General features: G+C 36.2%; 1 protein-coding gene across 1 annotated transcript in view; it reads left to right on the top strand.

The window, feature by feature from the left end:
* LOC113424374 (uncharacterized) overlaps nt 1–6,193 on the top strand; it is a 103,046-nt gene extending 96,853 nt beyond the window's left edge. The window contains exons 22-23 of the mRNA XM_087947987.1: nt 2,754–2,860; nt 5,728–6,193. Of these exons, the coding sequence (XP_087804113.1) occupies nt 2,754–2,860; nt 5,728–5,935 (315 nt within the window). The 3' untranslated portion in view covers nt 5,936–6,193. The remainder of the gene's footprint in view (nt 1–2,753; nt 2,861–5,727) is intronic.
* The last annotated feature ends 9,724 nt before the right edge of the window (nt 6,194–15,917 follow it).

The following is a 15,917-nucleotide window of genomic DNA, read 5'->3' as shown; positions in this document are numbered from 1 at the left end:
GATGGCTATTAAAAACATGTGTGCTGTTAAAATTAGTGTGATTTTCTATTTAAATTAAATAGAAGGTATAAATTAAAGGAGAGTGATCCAGTGACAGAAGGACTTTCTACTATCAATCTCATTGGGTGCTGAATCATTATTCATGCTGCCCCAGCATTTTCTTTCTCAAACAGAAAATAAATCAATTATTTTGATTTATTTTATTGTCATCCAATGTGATAGTGAGTATCCATGGCAGTAATACTAAAGATTGACAGGCTAAGCAAAGTGATATTTTAGCTTCTGCCCCTTCTTGCTATTGCTTTTTCTGACAACTGCAGTGAACAGTGAAAAAATTAAAGGCTGCTTGATTGGGTGGGTCTTGGGTTCACATCTTATTATGAAGAATTGATCAAAACGTCTATAAATCTTCCATATACAGAATAATATAATAATCCTTTTCTCTGGTTTCAGCTTGATGAAAGAAACATAACAATTCCGACAATTGTACCAACAAGCATCCCCCAGAGGATTCCTTCAGTAAGTTCAACAAGACAAATCATTGGCACAATATTTAAAAAAAAATCCTCATATACCTTCTGCTACAAACAATCTAACTAATGACACAATTTAAATTGGTTTTTTGTTATAGGACAACCAGCAACTTCCAAAAACAAGCAATCATAGCCCATTCAGAAAAGCAGAAAAGCTTTAAAATGTTTTCAACTCAGTGCCCTTTAATTCTATTTGTACATGAAATGTCAAAAACAGCTGTTGCAAAGTTCCTTAACTATGTAAACAAAACTTTGAAATAAAGTTTAATTTAATTTAATCTAATCTAATCTAATCTTTGAAATAAAGTATCTTCCTCATGGCCATATTAATATGTATTCCTCTAATGCCTGAATTGGCAGAAAAGTATTATTTTTAGTAGTAGAGATTTTTAATATATTTAGTCAAATTAAGATGGTGAATATATTTATTTATTTACTTACTTACTTACTTATTGTTTATTTAATTTATAGGGCACCCATCTTACCTCAAAGTAATTCTGGACAGCTTACGATCATATTTAATAAAACTATATAAATTAAAAACATAAAGAAATACAAAACACTATGGCCCAATTAAACATACTTAACATATACTTAGTACTCTTATCTCCTATTTTCTCTATAACAACCTTGTCACATGGGTTGAGCTGAGAGATATTAACTAGTCCAAACTCACCCGGATAGCTTTCTGCCTATGGCACGGCTAGAACTCACAGGCTCTTGGTACATGGCAGATACCCACCCTCTCAACTGATCCAGACAGAACAGCTGGGTGGGGTAATGCCCTCCACAATCAAAATAGAATGGCTGTGCTTACAGCATCCTAAAGAGCCAATAAAAGCAAGGCAGATTCCAGTTCCTGATTCCATCATAATGTTGTTGGGCATTTCGGCTCAGCATATCAAAAATTTGGGAAGTTCTAAACTTGACTCTGCTGGCATGTCTCACATACAAAAAAGACACAAGAAAAGCAATTATTTACATATAATTTCTTTTTTAAAAATTCAGTCCAATCGTGTGTGATCCCCATGATCTGCTGTGTGCCACTTATCTTCAGGCACTGTTCTCTTTCTCTTGACAGACCGCTGCAGCCCACCTGAAGCAGCTCTGGGTCACACAATGTCTTTGTTCCAGAAGTGGCTCCAGAGAAAGCTCTTCCAGGCCTCTGCAGCCTCTGAAAACCATGCAAAATCACATCCTATTCTTGCCCGATTTTCAGACGCTCTGGAGTTGGCACAACAGCACACCCTATTTTCACACAGCCTACACAGCCTCCAAAAATCAAGTGAGAATGGGGCATGCTTTCAAGAATAATTATTGTCAGGTGTTGATGAATATTGGCAAGTCACCCAAAACTTTGTGGAGTATTATCTTTGATACACCTGTCATAGGTTCACTATCACTGCTCTATCATCAGCAAGGTGTCACCTAGCATTTTAGTAGCAAGACTTGTACAGTATTGGGAAAAGAGAAGCACAGTACCTATCAGCTGTTTTTGGATCGATTTTCAAAACAGCAATATTGTTTTCTGTGTGCTGCAGAGGCAGGGAATTTTTCGTAGCTTCTCTCCTGCTTCATAATTCAATATCTCTCCATCCCACTGCCTGCTGGATCAGTTCATTTTTAAATAAGATTTCCACTCTTTCAAAAAGAAATAAATCCATACTTGAAAGTAGCTGCCTAGCAGATGACAGGCTGATGGGGAGGGTTTGTGTGTGAAGCAGGAAGGAATTTTCTTGCTGTATTATGCAGTCCCATGTCACAGAACCTGCCCCTCATTACTTAAGACGTTCCCTCTCCAATCTCAAACTTTAGAGAATTGGAAGATAATGTGAGACAAACTGGTTTTTAAAAATGTTGCCTCTCTTAACCAGACCAGAAGGCTCCCAGAGGGGAATGCTCAGAGACACAGAGGCCCACTTGTCTAAACTAGCCAGTAAAAGAGGGACAACTCCCTTCATTAAGGATAACCTGGCCATGGCCCCAAAAGAAATTTTGCTTAAATGTGCCTAATTGGAACACAACAAAAATACAAGACTTGGGTTATAATAGAAAATACTCCTGTCACACAGAAACAATTCAGGAAAACTTAATGACGCCTCAGCCACCAGATGAAAGTCACATCATCAAAAATGGCAGAAAAAAAGACTTTGGTGTACCATGTTCCTGCCATAGTTAGATGCAAGTGTAAAAAAGTTCTAAATCTCATTTTTGCTACAGGGTCAGCTATTGGCAAAGAGCTGGAATTCCCCCTTCACTATGCATGGAAATTCTGATTTCAACCCCATGGAGAACCCCATCTATGCATTCAATAGGCTGATGTCATGGTGAGTAAAATGTAGAAAGAGCATCCATAAGATAAATAATTTTGGAAAATTACAAACAGGGCTTTAAGAAAAGAATTCATTTTTTCTTTTTTTGAATATTTTTTTTAAAAAAACAAACATAAACAAACAAAACATAGAACATAAAAACATAAAACATCTTTTTTGAAAGCAGCCTGATCCCGGGTTACATCTCTTCGTGCAGACACAAATTCAAGTTCATGCTCATTTTTATATTCCATTCCATATCTTATTATCATTCCACATTTTCTATATAATTTCTCCCCTCTTTCAACTTTCTTAATTTTATTTTATTTATATAATCTCAATTCAAATTATCATGCTTATATTCTTTGTCTGTCTTGTTTCAGCTGTCTATTATCTTTTCTCATTAAGCAAAATTTCTCCTGTGATCACTAATTGGAGTATGACGCCTTTATATCTTTCCCCTAAAATTATAACACTTAATGTAATACATAATTTCCGTTCGGATTCTGCTTGGTACATTCTAAAACTACACAATGTATTTTAAAAAAAGAAAAAATTGTAAATATATAACATAATTAAAACAACAATCCATACCAATTCAATTCTATCATTAATATTAATATTCATTTAAATCTTGAACATTTTACACATTACTTTTCAAATAAGTATCATACTTCTATGGGAACACTTATAAACTTTCCATAATTACTTCCCTCCCACTTCACTTATATTTTATAAAACATTGAGTAGTTAAAATGTTCCCATTCCTAATTCAATTCTCTCATTTATTTCATTTCATTTATTTTGTTCACAAAAGTTTCACTAAATTACACAGACTATTTTATTCCACTTTTTAATCATATGTTGTTTCCAATTTTCTAACATTATTTCTATTACAAATATAACAATACAATCTTATGTACCTTTACAGAATCCCTTTTTCAATTACATTTTCACCCATTATCTCTGAATAAATCCTGTTTCTTTACATCTTGCTCCAGACCTTTGTAACTTCTCTTCCCTTTCTTCTTCTTCTTTCTCCCCTTTTTACCCCCCTGTCTCTCCACCTCCATTTCCCTCTTCTGTATTCCCCTTTTCTGTTGTTTTCCAACATTATATCCCCTTTTCACATTATTTTCCCCTTTTTTGGCTGTTTTTTTAGGTCTTAAATTCTCCATTCTCTTTCCCCCCCTTTCCCCTTTCTTCCCCAGATAGAATTACTTGTTCATTAAAAATGGCTTCTTCTTTATCCCAATCTTCTTGTTGTGCATTCCTTTCTTGCTGTTTCTTGTAAACACCAATCGCCATTTCTAAGAATTGAAAAGTAGAGCCAAAAGAGCCCTTCCCTTCTTGTTCCTCTTCTTTATATTTTTTAAATTCGATTTTCAGTTCATCCAGTTCATTCAGTCCATCCAGAAGTGATGCCATTGTAGAATGTTTTTTTTAAGCAACCAGCCAATTGTTTTTAGTCATTCAAATATGATTTCCAAAAATCCCAAAGTCACCAAACAATCCAAATGCACACAAGCTGTTTCTTTTAACACTTTCTTCTTTTTTCACTTTCTCTTCTTGGGTTTACTATTTAGTTGCAAAATTCCAGTTAAAATGTATCCTTTAGAAGTCTTATTAAGATTTAACTTTAAGTTCTTTTAAATTCCAAGCAGTCTCCTCCTTCCAAGTCCTGCTCTTATTCTTTTCCTCTCCCTTCCCACTTATAACAAAAAAAGGCTTTTTTAATATTCGGAAATCTTTATTGTCCCTTTGGCATTTAATTAAATTTCCAGCTTAATTACCTGTTAGTGCCAAAGTGGATTTTTCCGATTTCTTTATTCAGATCTTCTCGTTATCAGCGTGAGGAAGGAGAGTGAAAAAAAAACTTTCCCTTTTCACTTTCGTTCGCTGCTTCCAACTCTTCTTTGGGAGCGATGTATCTTTTGCAAAATTTAAATTCCAGGGTACCTTAGTTGTTGCTTTTTGTCCCGGTCACCAAAAACTTTCACTTCTTAACTTCCTCCTGCACTTTCTTTTCCGGCTGAGTGCTTCTTTGAGGCGGCCATTTCTGACCGCCGCTCTTACTGCCTTCGGAAAAGGGAGTTTAGCCAGCTGAGGAGGAGAGGTGCAGCTCCCCTCGACCCTGCCAGGTCTCCCCTGTCTTCACCACCTCTACGGGGTGGCTTAGCCCCGAAGCCGGCTGGCTCGGGGCACTCCAGCAGCGAGCGCAGGCAGAAACCGCGCACGATCGTGGATTCCTGCCTGCCGCCGAAGCGCTGCAAACCGGAACTCTAAAGAATTCATTTTTTTCTGAAGAGCATTTTTTTCTCAACCTCAGCAGCTTTAAGGAGTATGTACTTCAATTAGCAAGTCCCCAATATAAAGTAGAAAAAGCAGTACTATCTGCCAGTATGATAAGCTGCAAGAGAAACTAAGTGTATGTTACATTGAGGCGGGGGAGGTAGGGACAAGAATATGGTTAGGGAAAATAAATGCTTTTCTCTATTCTGCACTTCCGAATAGAGTTGTTATTCTCTTTAATTTGGCAAATAGCTATCTGTCAAGATCACCTTCCATTTCTATTGTCTTTTGTACATTTGGGAGTAACACTAACCTCTTTAGGAGTGTTGTAAGAATAGCAACATGGCTTGTACTGAACACTGAAGGAAATTATGAGGTCCACATAGGTTTGGCAGCACGGTCTTCATTTAATTCAATCACATGGAAGAAGAAGAAGAAGATTGAGACATATTTCTGAGCACACAGGCAAGGAGAGCAGAAATTATTTGCATACGTAGGCTTTCCCTCCACAAGACACTGTCTGCTCAAGAATTGTGAAACACTGACTTCATCGTTTCTTTTTGTACAATTCCTGATGTTTGTATTTTCAGGACCTACAAAGCTGTCTGGCATGGCTTCGCATTTCAAATAAACCACTCCCAAATTCGAGACTGTGAAAACTGGAGAAAAGCATCCAAATATTTAAGAGGACAGGCCTCTATTCCGCTTAAGGACATATTCCTCCTGGAGACCAGCTGGAGATGCTCAGATCTCCTGGTAGTTTTGTGTGTGGAAAATTCTTTTGGTGTTAGCACCTAGAAGGAATATATTATTAGTCTGGCAGGGAACAAAAGAAGGTCTTAGTTACCATCGAGGTTGGAACAGATTGAATGAAAGAGGCCCATGCATTAAGGTATTAGGATGCAAAGCACATGTTGGGAAATGAAGTGTGTTAAGCACCAAGGCCACACATTATCTTACTGCAAGCTGCCAGAACTTCTTGCCTTATTATATTATATTTGCATATACACATATATTCATATATATATATTTCTTGGTCAATACATGGCATTCAGTAGTCACAGTCATTTTTTCAAAAAGAAATAAATCCATACTTGAAAGTAGCTGCCTAGCAGATGAAGGCTGATGGGGAGGGTTTGTGTGTGAAGCATTAAGGAATTTTCTTGCTGTATTATGCAGTCCCATGTCACAGAACCTGCCCCTCATTACTTAAGACGTTCCTCTCCAATCTCAAACTTTAGAAAATCTTGAAACACAGAGGCCCAATTGTCTAAACTAGCCAGTAAAAGAGGGACAACTCCCTATTAAGGATAACCTGGCCACACTTGGCCCCAAAAGAAATTTTGCTTAAATGTGCCTAATTGGAACACAACAAAAATACAAGACTTGGGTTATAATAGAAAATACTCCTGTCACACAGAAACAATTCAGGAAAACTTAATGACGCCTCAGCCACCAGATGAAAGTCACATCATCAAAAATGGCAGAAAAAAAGACTTTGGTGTACCATGTTCCTGCCATAGTTAGATGCAAGTGTAAAAAGTTCTAAATCTCATTTTTGCTACAGGGTCAGCTATTGGCAAAGAGCTGGAATTCCCCCTTCACTATGCATGGAAATTCTGATTTCAACCCCATGGAGAACCCCATCTATGCATTCAATAGGCTGATGTCATGGTGAGTAAAATGTAGAAAGAGCATCCATAAGATAAATAATTTTGGAAAATTACAAACAGGGCTTTAAGAAAAGAATTCATTTTTTTTTTTTTTGAATATTTTTTTAAAAAACAAACATAAACAAACAAAACATAGAACATAAAAACATAAAACATCTTTTTGAAAGCAGCCTGATCCCGGGTTACATCTCTTCGTGCAGACACAAATTCAAGTTCATGCTCATTTTTATATTCCATTCCATATCTTATTATCATTCCACATTTTCTATATAATTTCTCCCCTCTTTCAACTTTCTTAATTTTATTTTATTTATATAATCTCAATTCAAATTATCATGCTTATATTCTTTGTCTGTCTTGTTTCAGCTGTCTATTATCTTTTCTCATTAAGCAAAATTTCTCCTGTGATCACTAATTGGAGTATGACGCCTTTATATCTTTCCCCTAAAATTATAACACTTAATGTAATACATAATTTCCGTTCGGATTCTGCTTGGTACATTCTAAAACTACACAATGTATTTTAAAAAAAGAAAAAATTGTAAATATATAACATAATTAAAACAACAATCCATACCAATTCAATTCTATCATTAATATTAATATTCATTTAAATCTTGAACATTTTACACATTACTTTTCAAATAAGTATCATACTTCTATGGGAACACTTATAAACTTTCCATAATTACTTCCCTCCCACTTCACTTATATTTTATAAAACATTGAGTAGTTAAAATGTTCCCATTCCTAATTCAATTCTCTCATTTATTTCATTTCATTTATTTTGTTCACAAAAGTTTCACTAAATTACACAGACTATTTTATTCCACTTTTTAATCATATGTTGTTTCCAATTTTCTAACATTATTTCTATTACAAATATAACAATACAATCTTATGTACCTTTACAGAATCCCTTTTTCAATTACATTTTCACCCATTATCTCTGAATAAATCCTGTTTCTTTACATCTTGCTCCAGACCTTTGTAACTTCTCTTCCCTTTCTTCTTCTTCTTTCTCCCCTTTTTACCCCCTGTCTCTCCACCTCCATTTCCCTCTTCTGTATTCCCCTTTTCTGTTGTTTTCCAACATTATATCCCCTTTTCACATTATTTCCCCTTTTGGCTGTTTTTTAGGTCTTAAATTCTCCATTCTCTTTCCCCCTTTCCCCTTTCTTCCCCAGATAGAATTACTTGTTCATTAAAAATGGCTTCTTCTTTATCCCAATCTTCTTGTTGTGCATTCCTTTCTTGCTGTTTCTTGTAAACACCAATCGCCATTTCTAAGAATTGAAAAGTAGAGCCAAAAGAGCCCTTCCCTTCTTGTTCCTCTTCTTTATATTTTTAAATTCGATTTTCAGTTCATCCAGTTCATTCAGTCCATCCAGAAGTGATGCCATTGTAGAATGTTTTTTTAAGCAACCAGCCAATTGTTTTTAGTCATTCAAATATGATTTCCAAAAATCCCAAAGTCACCAAACAATCCAAATGCACACAAGCTGTTTCTTTTTTAACACTTTCTTCTTTTTTCACTTTCTCTTCTTGGGTTTACTATTTAGTTGCAAAATTCCAGTTAAAATGTATCCTTTAGAAGTCTTATTAAGATTTAACTTTAAGTTCTTTTAAATTCCAAGCAGTCTCCTCCTTCCAAGTCCTGCTCTTATTCTTTTCCTCTCCCTTCCCACTTATAACAAAAAAGGCTTTTTAATATTCGAAATCTTTATTGTCCCTTTGGCATTTAATTAAATTTCCAGCTTAATTACCTGTTAGTGCCAAAGTGGATTTTTCCGATTTCTTTATTCAGATCTTCTCGTTATCAGCGTGAGGAAGGAGAGTGAAAAAAAACTTTCCCTTTTCACTTTCGTTCGCTGCTTCCAACTCTTCTTTGGGAGCGATGTATCTTTTGCAAAATTTAAATTCCAGGGTACCTTAGTTGTTGCTTTTTGTCCCGGTCACCAAAAACTTTCACTTCTTAACTTCCTCCTGCACTTTCTTTTCCGGCTGAGTGCTTCTTTGAGGCGGCCATTTCTGACCGCCGCTCTTACTGCCTTCGGAAAAGGGAGTTTAGCCAGCTGAGGAGGAGAGGTGCAGCTCCCCTCGACCCTGCCAGGTCTCCCCTGTCTTCACCACCTCTACGGGGTGGCTTAGCCCCGAAGCCGGCTGGCTCGGGGCACTCCAGCAGCGAGCGCAGGCAGAAACCGCGCACGATCGTGGATTCCTGCCTGCCGCCGAAGCGCTGCAAACCGGAACTCTAAAGAATTCATTTTTTTCTGAAGAGCATTTTTTTCTCAACCTCAGCAGCTTTAAGGAGTATGTACTTCAATTAGCAAGTCCCCAATATAAAGTAGAAAAAGCAGTACTATCTGCCAGTATGATAAGCTGCAAGAGAAACTAAGTGTATGTTACATTGAGGCGGGGGAGGTAGGGACAAGAATATGGTTAGGGAAAATAAATGCTTTTCTCTATTCTGCACTTCCGAATAGAGTTGTTATTCTCTTTAATTTGGCAAATAGCTATCTGTCAAGATCACCTTCCATTTCTATTGTCTTTTGTACATTTGGGAGTAACACTAACCTCTTTAGGAGTGTTGTAAGAATAGCAACATGGCTTGTACTGAACACTGAAGGAAATTATGAGGTCCACATAGGTTTGGCAGCACGGTCTTCATTTAATTCAATCACATGGAAGAAGAAGAAGAAGATTGAGACATATTTCTGAGCACACAGGCAAGGAGAGCAGAAATTATTTGCATACGTAGGCTTTCCCTCCACAAGACACTGTCTGCTCAAGAATTGTGAAACACTGACTTCATCGTTTCTTTTTTGTACAATTCCTGATGTTTGTATTTTCAGGACCTACAAAGCTGTCTGGCATGGCTTCGCATTTCAAATAAACCACTCCCAAATTCGAGACTGTGAAAACTGGAGAAAAGCATCCAAATATTTAAGAGGACAGGCCTCTATTCCGCTTAAGGACATATTCCTCCTGGAGACCAGCTGGAGATGCTCAGATCTCCTGGTAGTTTTGTGTGTGGAAAATTCTTTTGGTGTTAGCACCTAGAAGGAATATATTATTAGTCTGGCAGGGAACAAAAGAAGGTCTTAGTTACCATCGAGGTTGGAACAGATTGAATGAAAGAGGCCCATGCATTAAGGTATTAGGATGCAAAGCACATGTTGGGAAATGAAGTGTGTTAAGCACCAAGGCCACACATTATCTTACTGCAAGCTGCCAGAACTTCTTGCCTTATTATATTATATTTGCATATACACATATATTCATATATATATATTTCTTGGTCAATACATGGCATTCAGTAGTCACAGTCATTTTTAGGAAACATTAAGTGCCTTTATTTCTATAAAAATCTTGAAAAGGGAATTCTATGATATCTGACAAAGAGAGGTCTGCAAGTTACTAGGTTACTAACTAGCACATCTACACTCTAATACCATGGAGCTGTTACTTCAAAAACCAATGAGCTAAATAGTCTAAATATTCAATTCCCCAAAAATATAGCATGTACTGAAAGCTGTGTTTCCCAACCTCATCAACTTTAAGATGTGGGGATTTCAACTCCCAGAATTCTCCAACTAGCATGCTATGGAATTTGGGAAATAGAAATCTACATAGCTTCAGGTTGCTGAGGTTGAGAAACACTGACCTAAAATATTCTTGGTCAAATTAACATATCTGGAAAAGAGCCAAAGAAAGAAGTTTTGTGATCATCTCCACAGAATATTATTTAGTATCTAAAAACAGTAAAGTGGGAGTTATTTTTATACGTAGATCCCAAAACATACATTGTCATGCAAAAGTGGTGTCCATGATATTATTGCCTCAAAATTTAGGCTTCATTATTAACATTAAAAGGTGTTACCAGCACTTTTGACATGGCAGTCTGGATCTCTTTTTTAACTTCTCTTCTAAGTCAAGGACATTTGTGTGGTATGTATGAGAACTTTCTTTTTCAGCAACTACACATTAGAAACATATTCTGAAAGTCCCTGAATACACCTGGAAGTTTTAAGAAAGATATATACCAAGCTGGGAAAAGAATAATGTAACCCATAACTTTGCCACTTGTGGAATGTTATCTAGAATGAATGTTTTCTATTGTTCAAGTCTCAATATTTTTCTTTCTGATATATCACATATACTGAATGTATGTATCACTTGTTTCTGTACTTTATAAAAGGATTTGACTCCCCTTAATAAATGCTTTTTCTTTGCATAAATTACTTGGTGATTTGTATTTTCAGCTGGGCAAAGAAGCCTCTTGCAAAAGTAAAAATGTCTCAAATTCAGGGACCATGTTCTTCCAGCTCCATGCCAAACTCGGGATGTCTGTATAATATTTAAAGAAAAGAGGGGACTTAATATTTTCCATGCTTCCCCTCATTTCAAGATTTCCACTGGTCATTGACTCATAGTGGATGACCAAAATAAAAATGGGGGAGAGGGGAGGGAATTGCAAGAAAAGCAAAGGTTTAAGCACCCTTTCCCCAACTTATTACCCCCCTGAAGTGACCACCACAGACAAACTTACTTTCATTATAATCACCAAATTCTGGATAGGTAAACCTGAACATATTGGTATACAGTATTTTTTTTCACAGTATAAACCATTTTCTCTCCGTGGTATCAGGCATGAGTACCATAGCACTATCCAAAAGATGCAAACTATGATTTCCAGTAATGCTACCTGAAACTGCAATAACTGTTTGTCAGAACCACATTATTGCTTTGGATTCAAATGGTTGTTTATTAGATCCTAGAGAAGATCTGGAAGCCTCTCCTCCCAAGACAATTTTGAAGTCTTTTTTAGAATTAGCAGAGGTGCTACATTTGCTTGTGCTTTCAGCAATTTTACTATATGTGCTACATAATGCAAACAATCAAAATAAATTTTGAATGTTCCTATTATATAGGGAAAATGCTGTTTATATATTACTTAACCTGCTTCACAGTTATTTCTCTCAAATAAATTACAATTACATTATCTGTTTTGTTTTTTAAAATTCCCATTTGTCTAATGTCATTTTGCAGGCGATACCTGTTCTGTGGTTTTTAAATCTGCTCTCAGTTTCCTAACATCTTCTGAATGTATAAATTACAAGTTTGCAAAATAAAAGCCTTTAATCTATGTTTACAGATTTTTCTTGATTTATTAAAGAATTTAATTTTAAAAAGATTTAAAATTATATTTTGTTTTTTTAAACTGTCTATTTAGAAGAATTGAAATTATGTTTTGATATGTTTCCATACTAATTACCATTATAGACAACTAATTACCATTATAAACAACTAATTACCATTATAAACAAGCCTAACCCTCTTCACAGGATGCTTGTTGGGGGGGAAATTGAAGGAAGAATGTGTGTTGAATATGTTCATTGGTTTGAATTATTTGTAAAAAAATAATAAAGATGGTATACCAATAAATAAATTCAGAGCATTGCTCTTGACCATTTCTAAATCTATTGTTAAATTCATGGCTCTCCTATTATGAACATATGACATATGTGGGGATTTTTAAGCAGACAGGAGCAAAGGCCGCTGAATATAGGACCTTATCATGTGTTATTCTGTTTCAGTTTGGGAGCGATTCGAGTTTTTCTGGTTTCTATTGTGTTTTCATATCTTTTTATGCTTCAAATTGGTAGGAAACCATGCCACAGGTTTTGACAATCAGAGGAACTCCAAAGGCACAATTGGTTTGGAGACCGAATATGCAACTTTGGAGCTGTAATCTGCATATTCTGATAATTTTTTAAAAAAATAATGACAAAAAAGATTCCTATTTGGGATTACAGGTAGTCCTTAATTTATGACCAATCGCTTAGCAATTGTTTAAATTACAATAGACATCCCAAAAGTTACTTACAACCTAATTCCAAAGCTTTGATGACCATCCACCTATCCTCCACTGTCATGTGATCATATTTTGGGCGCTTGGCAACCAGCCCACACTTATGACCATTTGCAGCATCCCACATGGCTGTAAATTACAAAATTTTTGCTGGAAACCAAGATTTATTTCCTGTTTCCAACATAAATCAGCCCATAGCAATGGGTTCACTTAATGATCAGTGTCTCCTGTATAACCACTGGAAAAAATATATAAAATTGGATTGTTTGTGTGACAACCCATTTTATGACCATCACAACTTATGGCCCTAATTGCCAAACTCAATTATTCATTTACAGGTGGACTTTGTAAGTCAAAGATTTAAATGAATGCCAGATTATCAGAATGTACTGTCTTCTCCTGAATGGTAACCATTGTAGTTGCACAAACTGCAACAATATTGAGAAAAAGTGAGTCCAGTCAGACATGTAAGGAAATGTCATTTCTGAGTGACGATTTGATGCTGCATTCCACCTATTCTTCTCAAATATTATTGGGGATTAGATACAAACTTTGTCATATTTACTGTAAGTTCTTTGAAATCGTCAGATTTCGAATGTTTTTGTTCCCCTTTTTACCTCCTCTTGCCACATGATTTAAACTTTAGAATAGAGTCAGGCAAAATATCTTATTATACATGTATTTATGTTATATTGTTCTTATAATTACTTGGCAGGGGCATCATTTTGAAAGAACATGCATGCCACCACTCCTTTATTCAGTAACAAGTTCAGGAAGCCCTTGATCTATGACCATAATTGAAGCCAGAATTATGGTCCCAAGTTATGCTGGTCATTAAGCAGGTCACTCTGTGATTGTGTCTGTTTTTACAAACTTTCTTATGTGGTTATCATTATCAGCCATTCAGTCATGTCCGACCACAGTCTCTCTATGGATGAGCACTCTCCATGCCCCTCTATTCTCACACTTCCTCCTTCAGGTCTACCATGGATCTGATGGAATATGAAGGGGGGGAAATGGATCCAGGAAACTACAGGCCTATGAACCTGACATCTATTATCTCAAAGATTCTGGAAAACCTAATAGAATAGAATACTTTTTTGGCCAAGTGTGATTGGACACACAAGGAATTTGTCTTGGTATAAATACTCTCAGTATACATAAAGAAAAGATACATTCATTAAGAATCAAGAATCATAACGTACAACACTTAATGATAGTCATAGGGTACAAGCAACAATCAAATCATACTAGGAAACAGTCAAGTGGAAGGGGATGGGTGATAAGGAGTGATGAGAAGATTAACAGAAATAGTAGTGTACACTTTGTAAATAGTTGAACAGTGTTAAGGGAATTATTTGTTTAGCAGAGTGGTGGCTTTCAGGAAAAACTGTTCTTGTGTCTAGTTGTTCTGGTGTGCAGTGCTCTATAGCGTCGTTTTGAGGGAAGGAGTTGAAACAGATTATGTCTGGGATGTGAGGGGTCTGTAAATATTTTCACAGCCCTCTTTTTGACTCGTGCACTATACAGGTCTTCAACTGAAGGCAGGTGGGTAGTAATTGTTTTTTCTGCAGTCCTAATTATCCTCTGAAGTCTGTGTCTGTCCTGTTGGGTTGCAGAACCAAACCAGACAGTTATAGAGGTGCAGATGATAGACTCAATAATTCCTCTGTAGAACTGTATCAGCAGCTCCTTGGGCAGTTTGAGCTTTCTGAGTTGGCGCAGAAAGAACATTCTTTGTTGTGCTTTTTTGATGATGTTTTTGATGTTAGGTGTCCATTTTAGGTCATGTGATATAGTAGAACCTAGAAATTTGAAGGTCTCTACTGTTGATACTGTGTTGTCTAGTATTGTAAGAGGTGGTAGTATAGAATAGTTTCTTCTAAAGTCTACCACCATTTCTACTAATCACCAATTCTTCTAATCAAGCAACAAATCTGCAAACGCCTAGAGGCAAATAAAGTCATAGCCAGAAGCCAACGTGAGTTGGTTAAAAACAGATCATGCCAGACAAACCATATTCCATTCTTTGACAAAGTGACAAAATTACTGGAGTAATGAAATGTTGTGACTATAATTTGCTTGGACTACAGTAAGGCATTTGATAAAGCAGACCACAACCTACTACTTGATAAGAGAGAAAAATGTGAAAAATGTGAGTTAAACAGAATATTGAGGATATTGAGGCATGGAATCAAGATCATGCAAAGTGTTAACACACTTAAAAATGCCTTCATAAAACAACACTTATATTGCATCTGGTTTTGGTCATCACAATATAAAAAAGATGTTGAGATCTAGAAAGAGTGCAGAGAACAGTAATAAAGATGGTTAGGAGACCGAAGAATGGTTGCAACCACCATTTCTACTAATCACCAATTCTTCTAATCAAGCAACAAATCTGCAAACGCCTAGAGGCAAATAAAGTCATAGCCAGAAGCCAACGTGAGTTGGTTAAAAACAGATCATGCCAGACAAACCATATTCCATTCTTTGACAAAGTGACAAAATTACTGGAGTAATGAAATGTTGTGACTATAATTTGCTTGGACTACAGTAAGGCATTTGATAAAGCAGACCACAACCTACTACTTGATAAGAGAGAAAAATGTGAAAAATGTGAGTTAAACAGAATATTGAGGATATTGAGGATATTGAGGCATAGAATCAAGATCATGCAAAGTGTTAACACACTTAAAAATGCCTTCATAAAACAACACTTATATTGCATCTGGTTTTGGTCATCACAATATAAAAAAGATGTTGAGATCTAGAAAGAGTGCAGAGAACAGTAATAAAGATGGTTAGGAGACCGAAGAATGGTTGCAGGAATAGGGTATGTTTAGTTTAACAAACAGAATGTCTAGGAGTGATATGAAAGCAATGTTCCAATATCCAAGGGGCTGCCACAAAGAAAAGGTCAACCTATTTTCCAAAGAACCTGAAGACAGGACAAAAGGCAACATGGAAATTAATCAAGGAGAGAACCAATCTAGAACTAAGAAGACATTTCCTGACAGTTAGAACAATTAATCAGTGGAACAACTTGCCTCCAGAAATTGTGAGTGCTCCAACACTGGAGGTTTTCAAGAAGAGATCGGACAATCGTTTATTTCCTGCCTGAGATGGGATCAGAGTTGGTTCCTTCCAATTATGTCATTCTCTTATGGTCCTCCTGGTGTCATGCTTTATGCAAGGGTCTTCAGACTTGGCAAGTTTAAGACTTGTGGAC

Source organism: Notechis scutatus, chromosome Z (assembly GCF_049901735.1).
Source record: "Notechis scutatus isolate UNSWTSFEM ecotype Mainland chromosome Z, rNotScu1.2, whole genome shotgun sequence".
NCBI classification, from domain to species: domain Eukaryota; kingdom Metazoa; phylum Chordata; class Lepidosauria; order Squamata; family Elapidae; genus Notechis; species Notechis scutatus.
The sequence above is the reverse complement of the archived record's forward strand: the minus strand, read 5'-3'. Positions and strand labels throughout refer to the sequence as shown.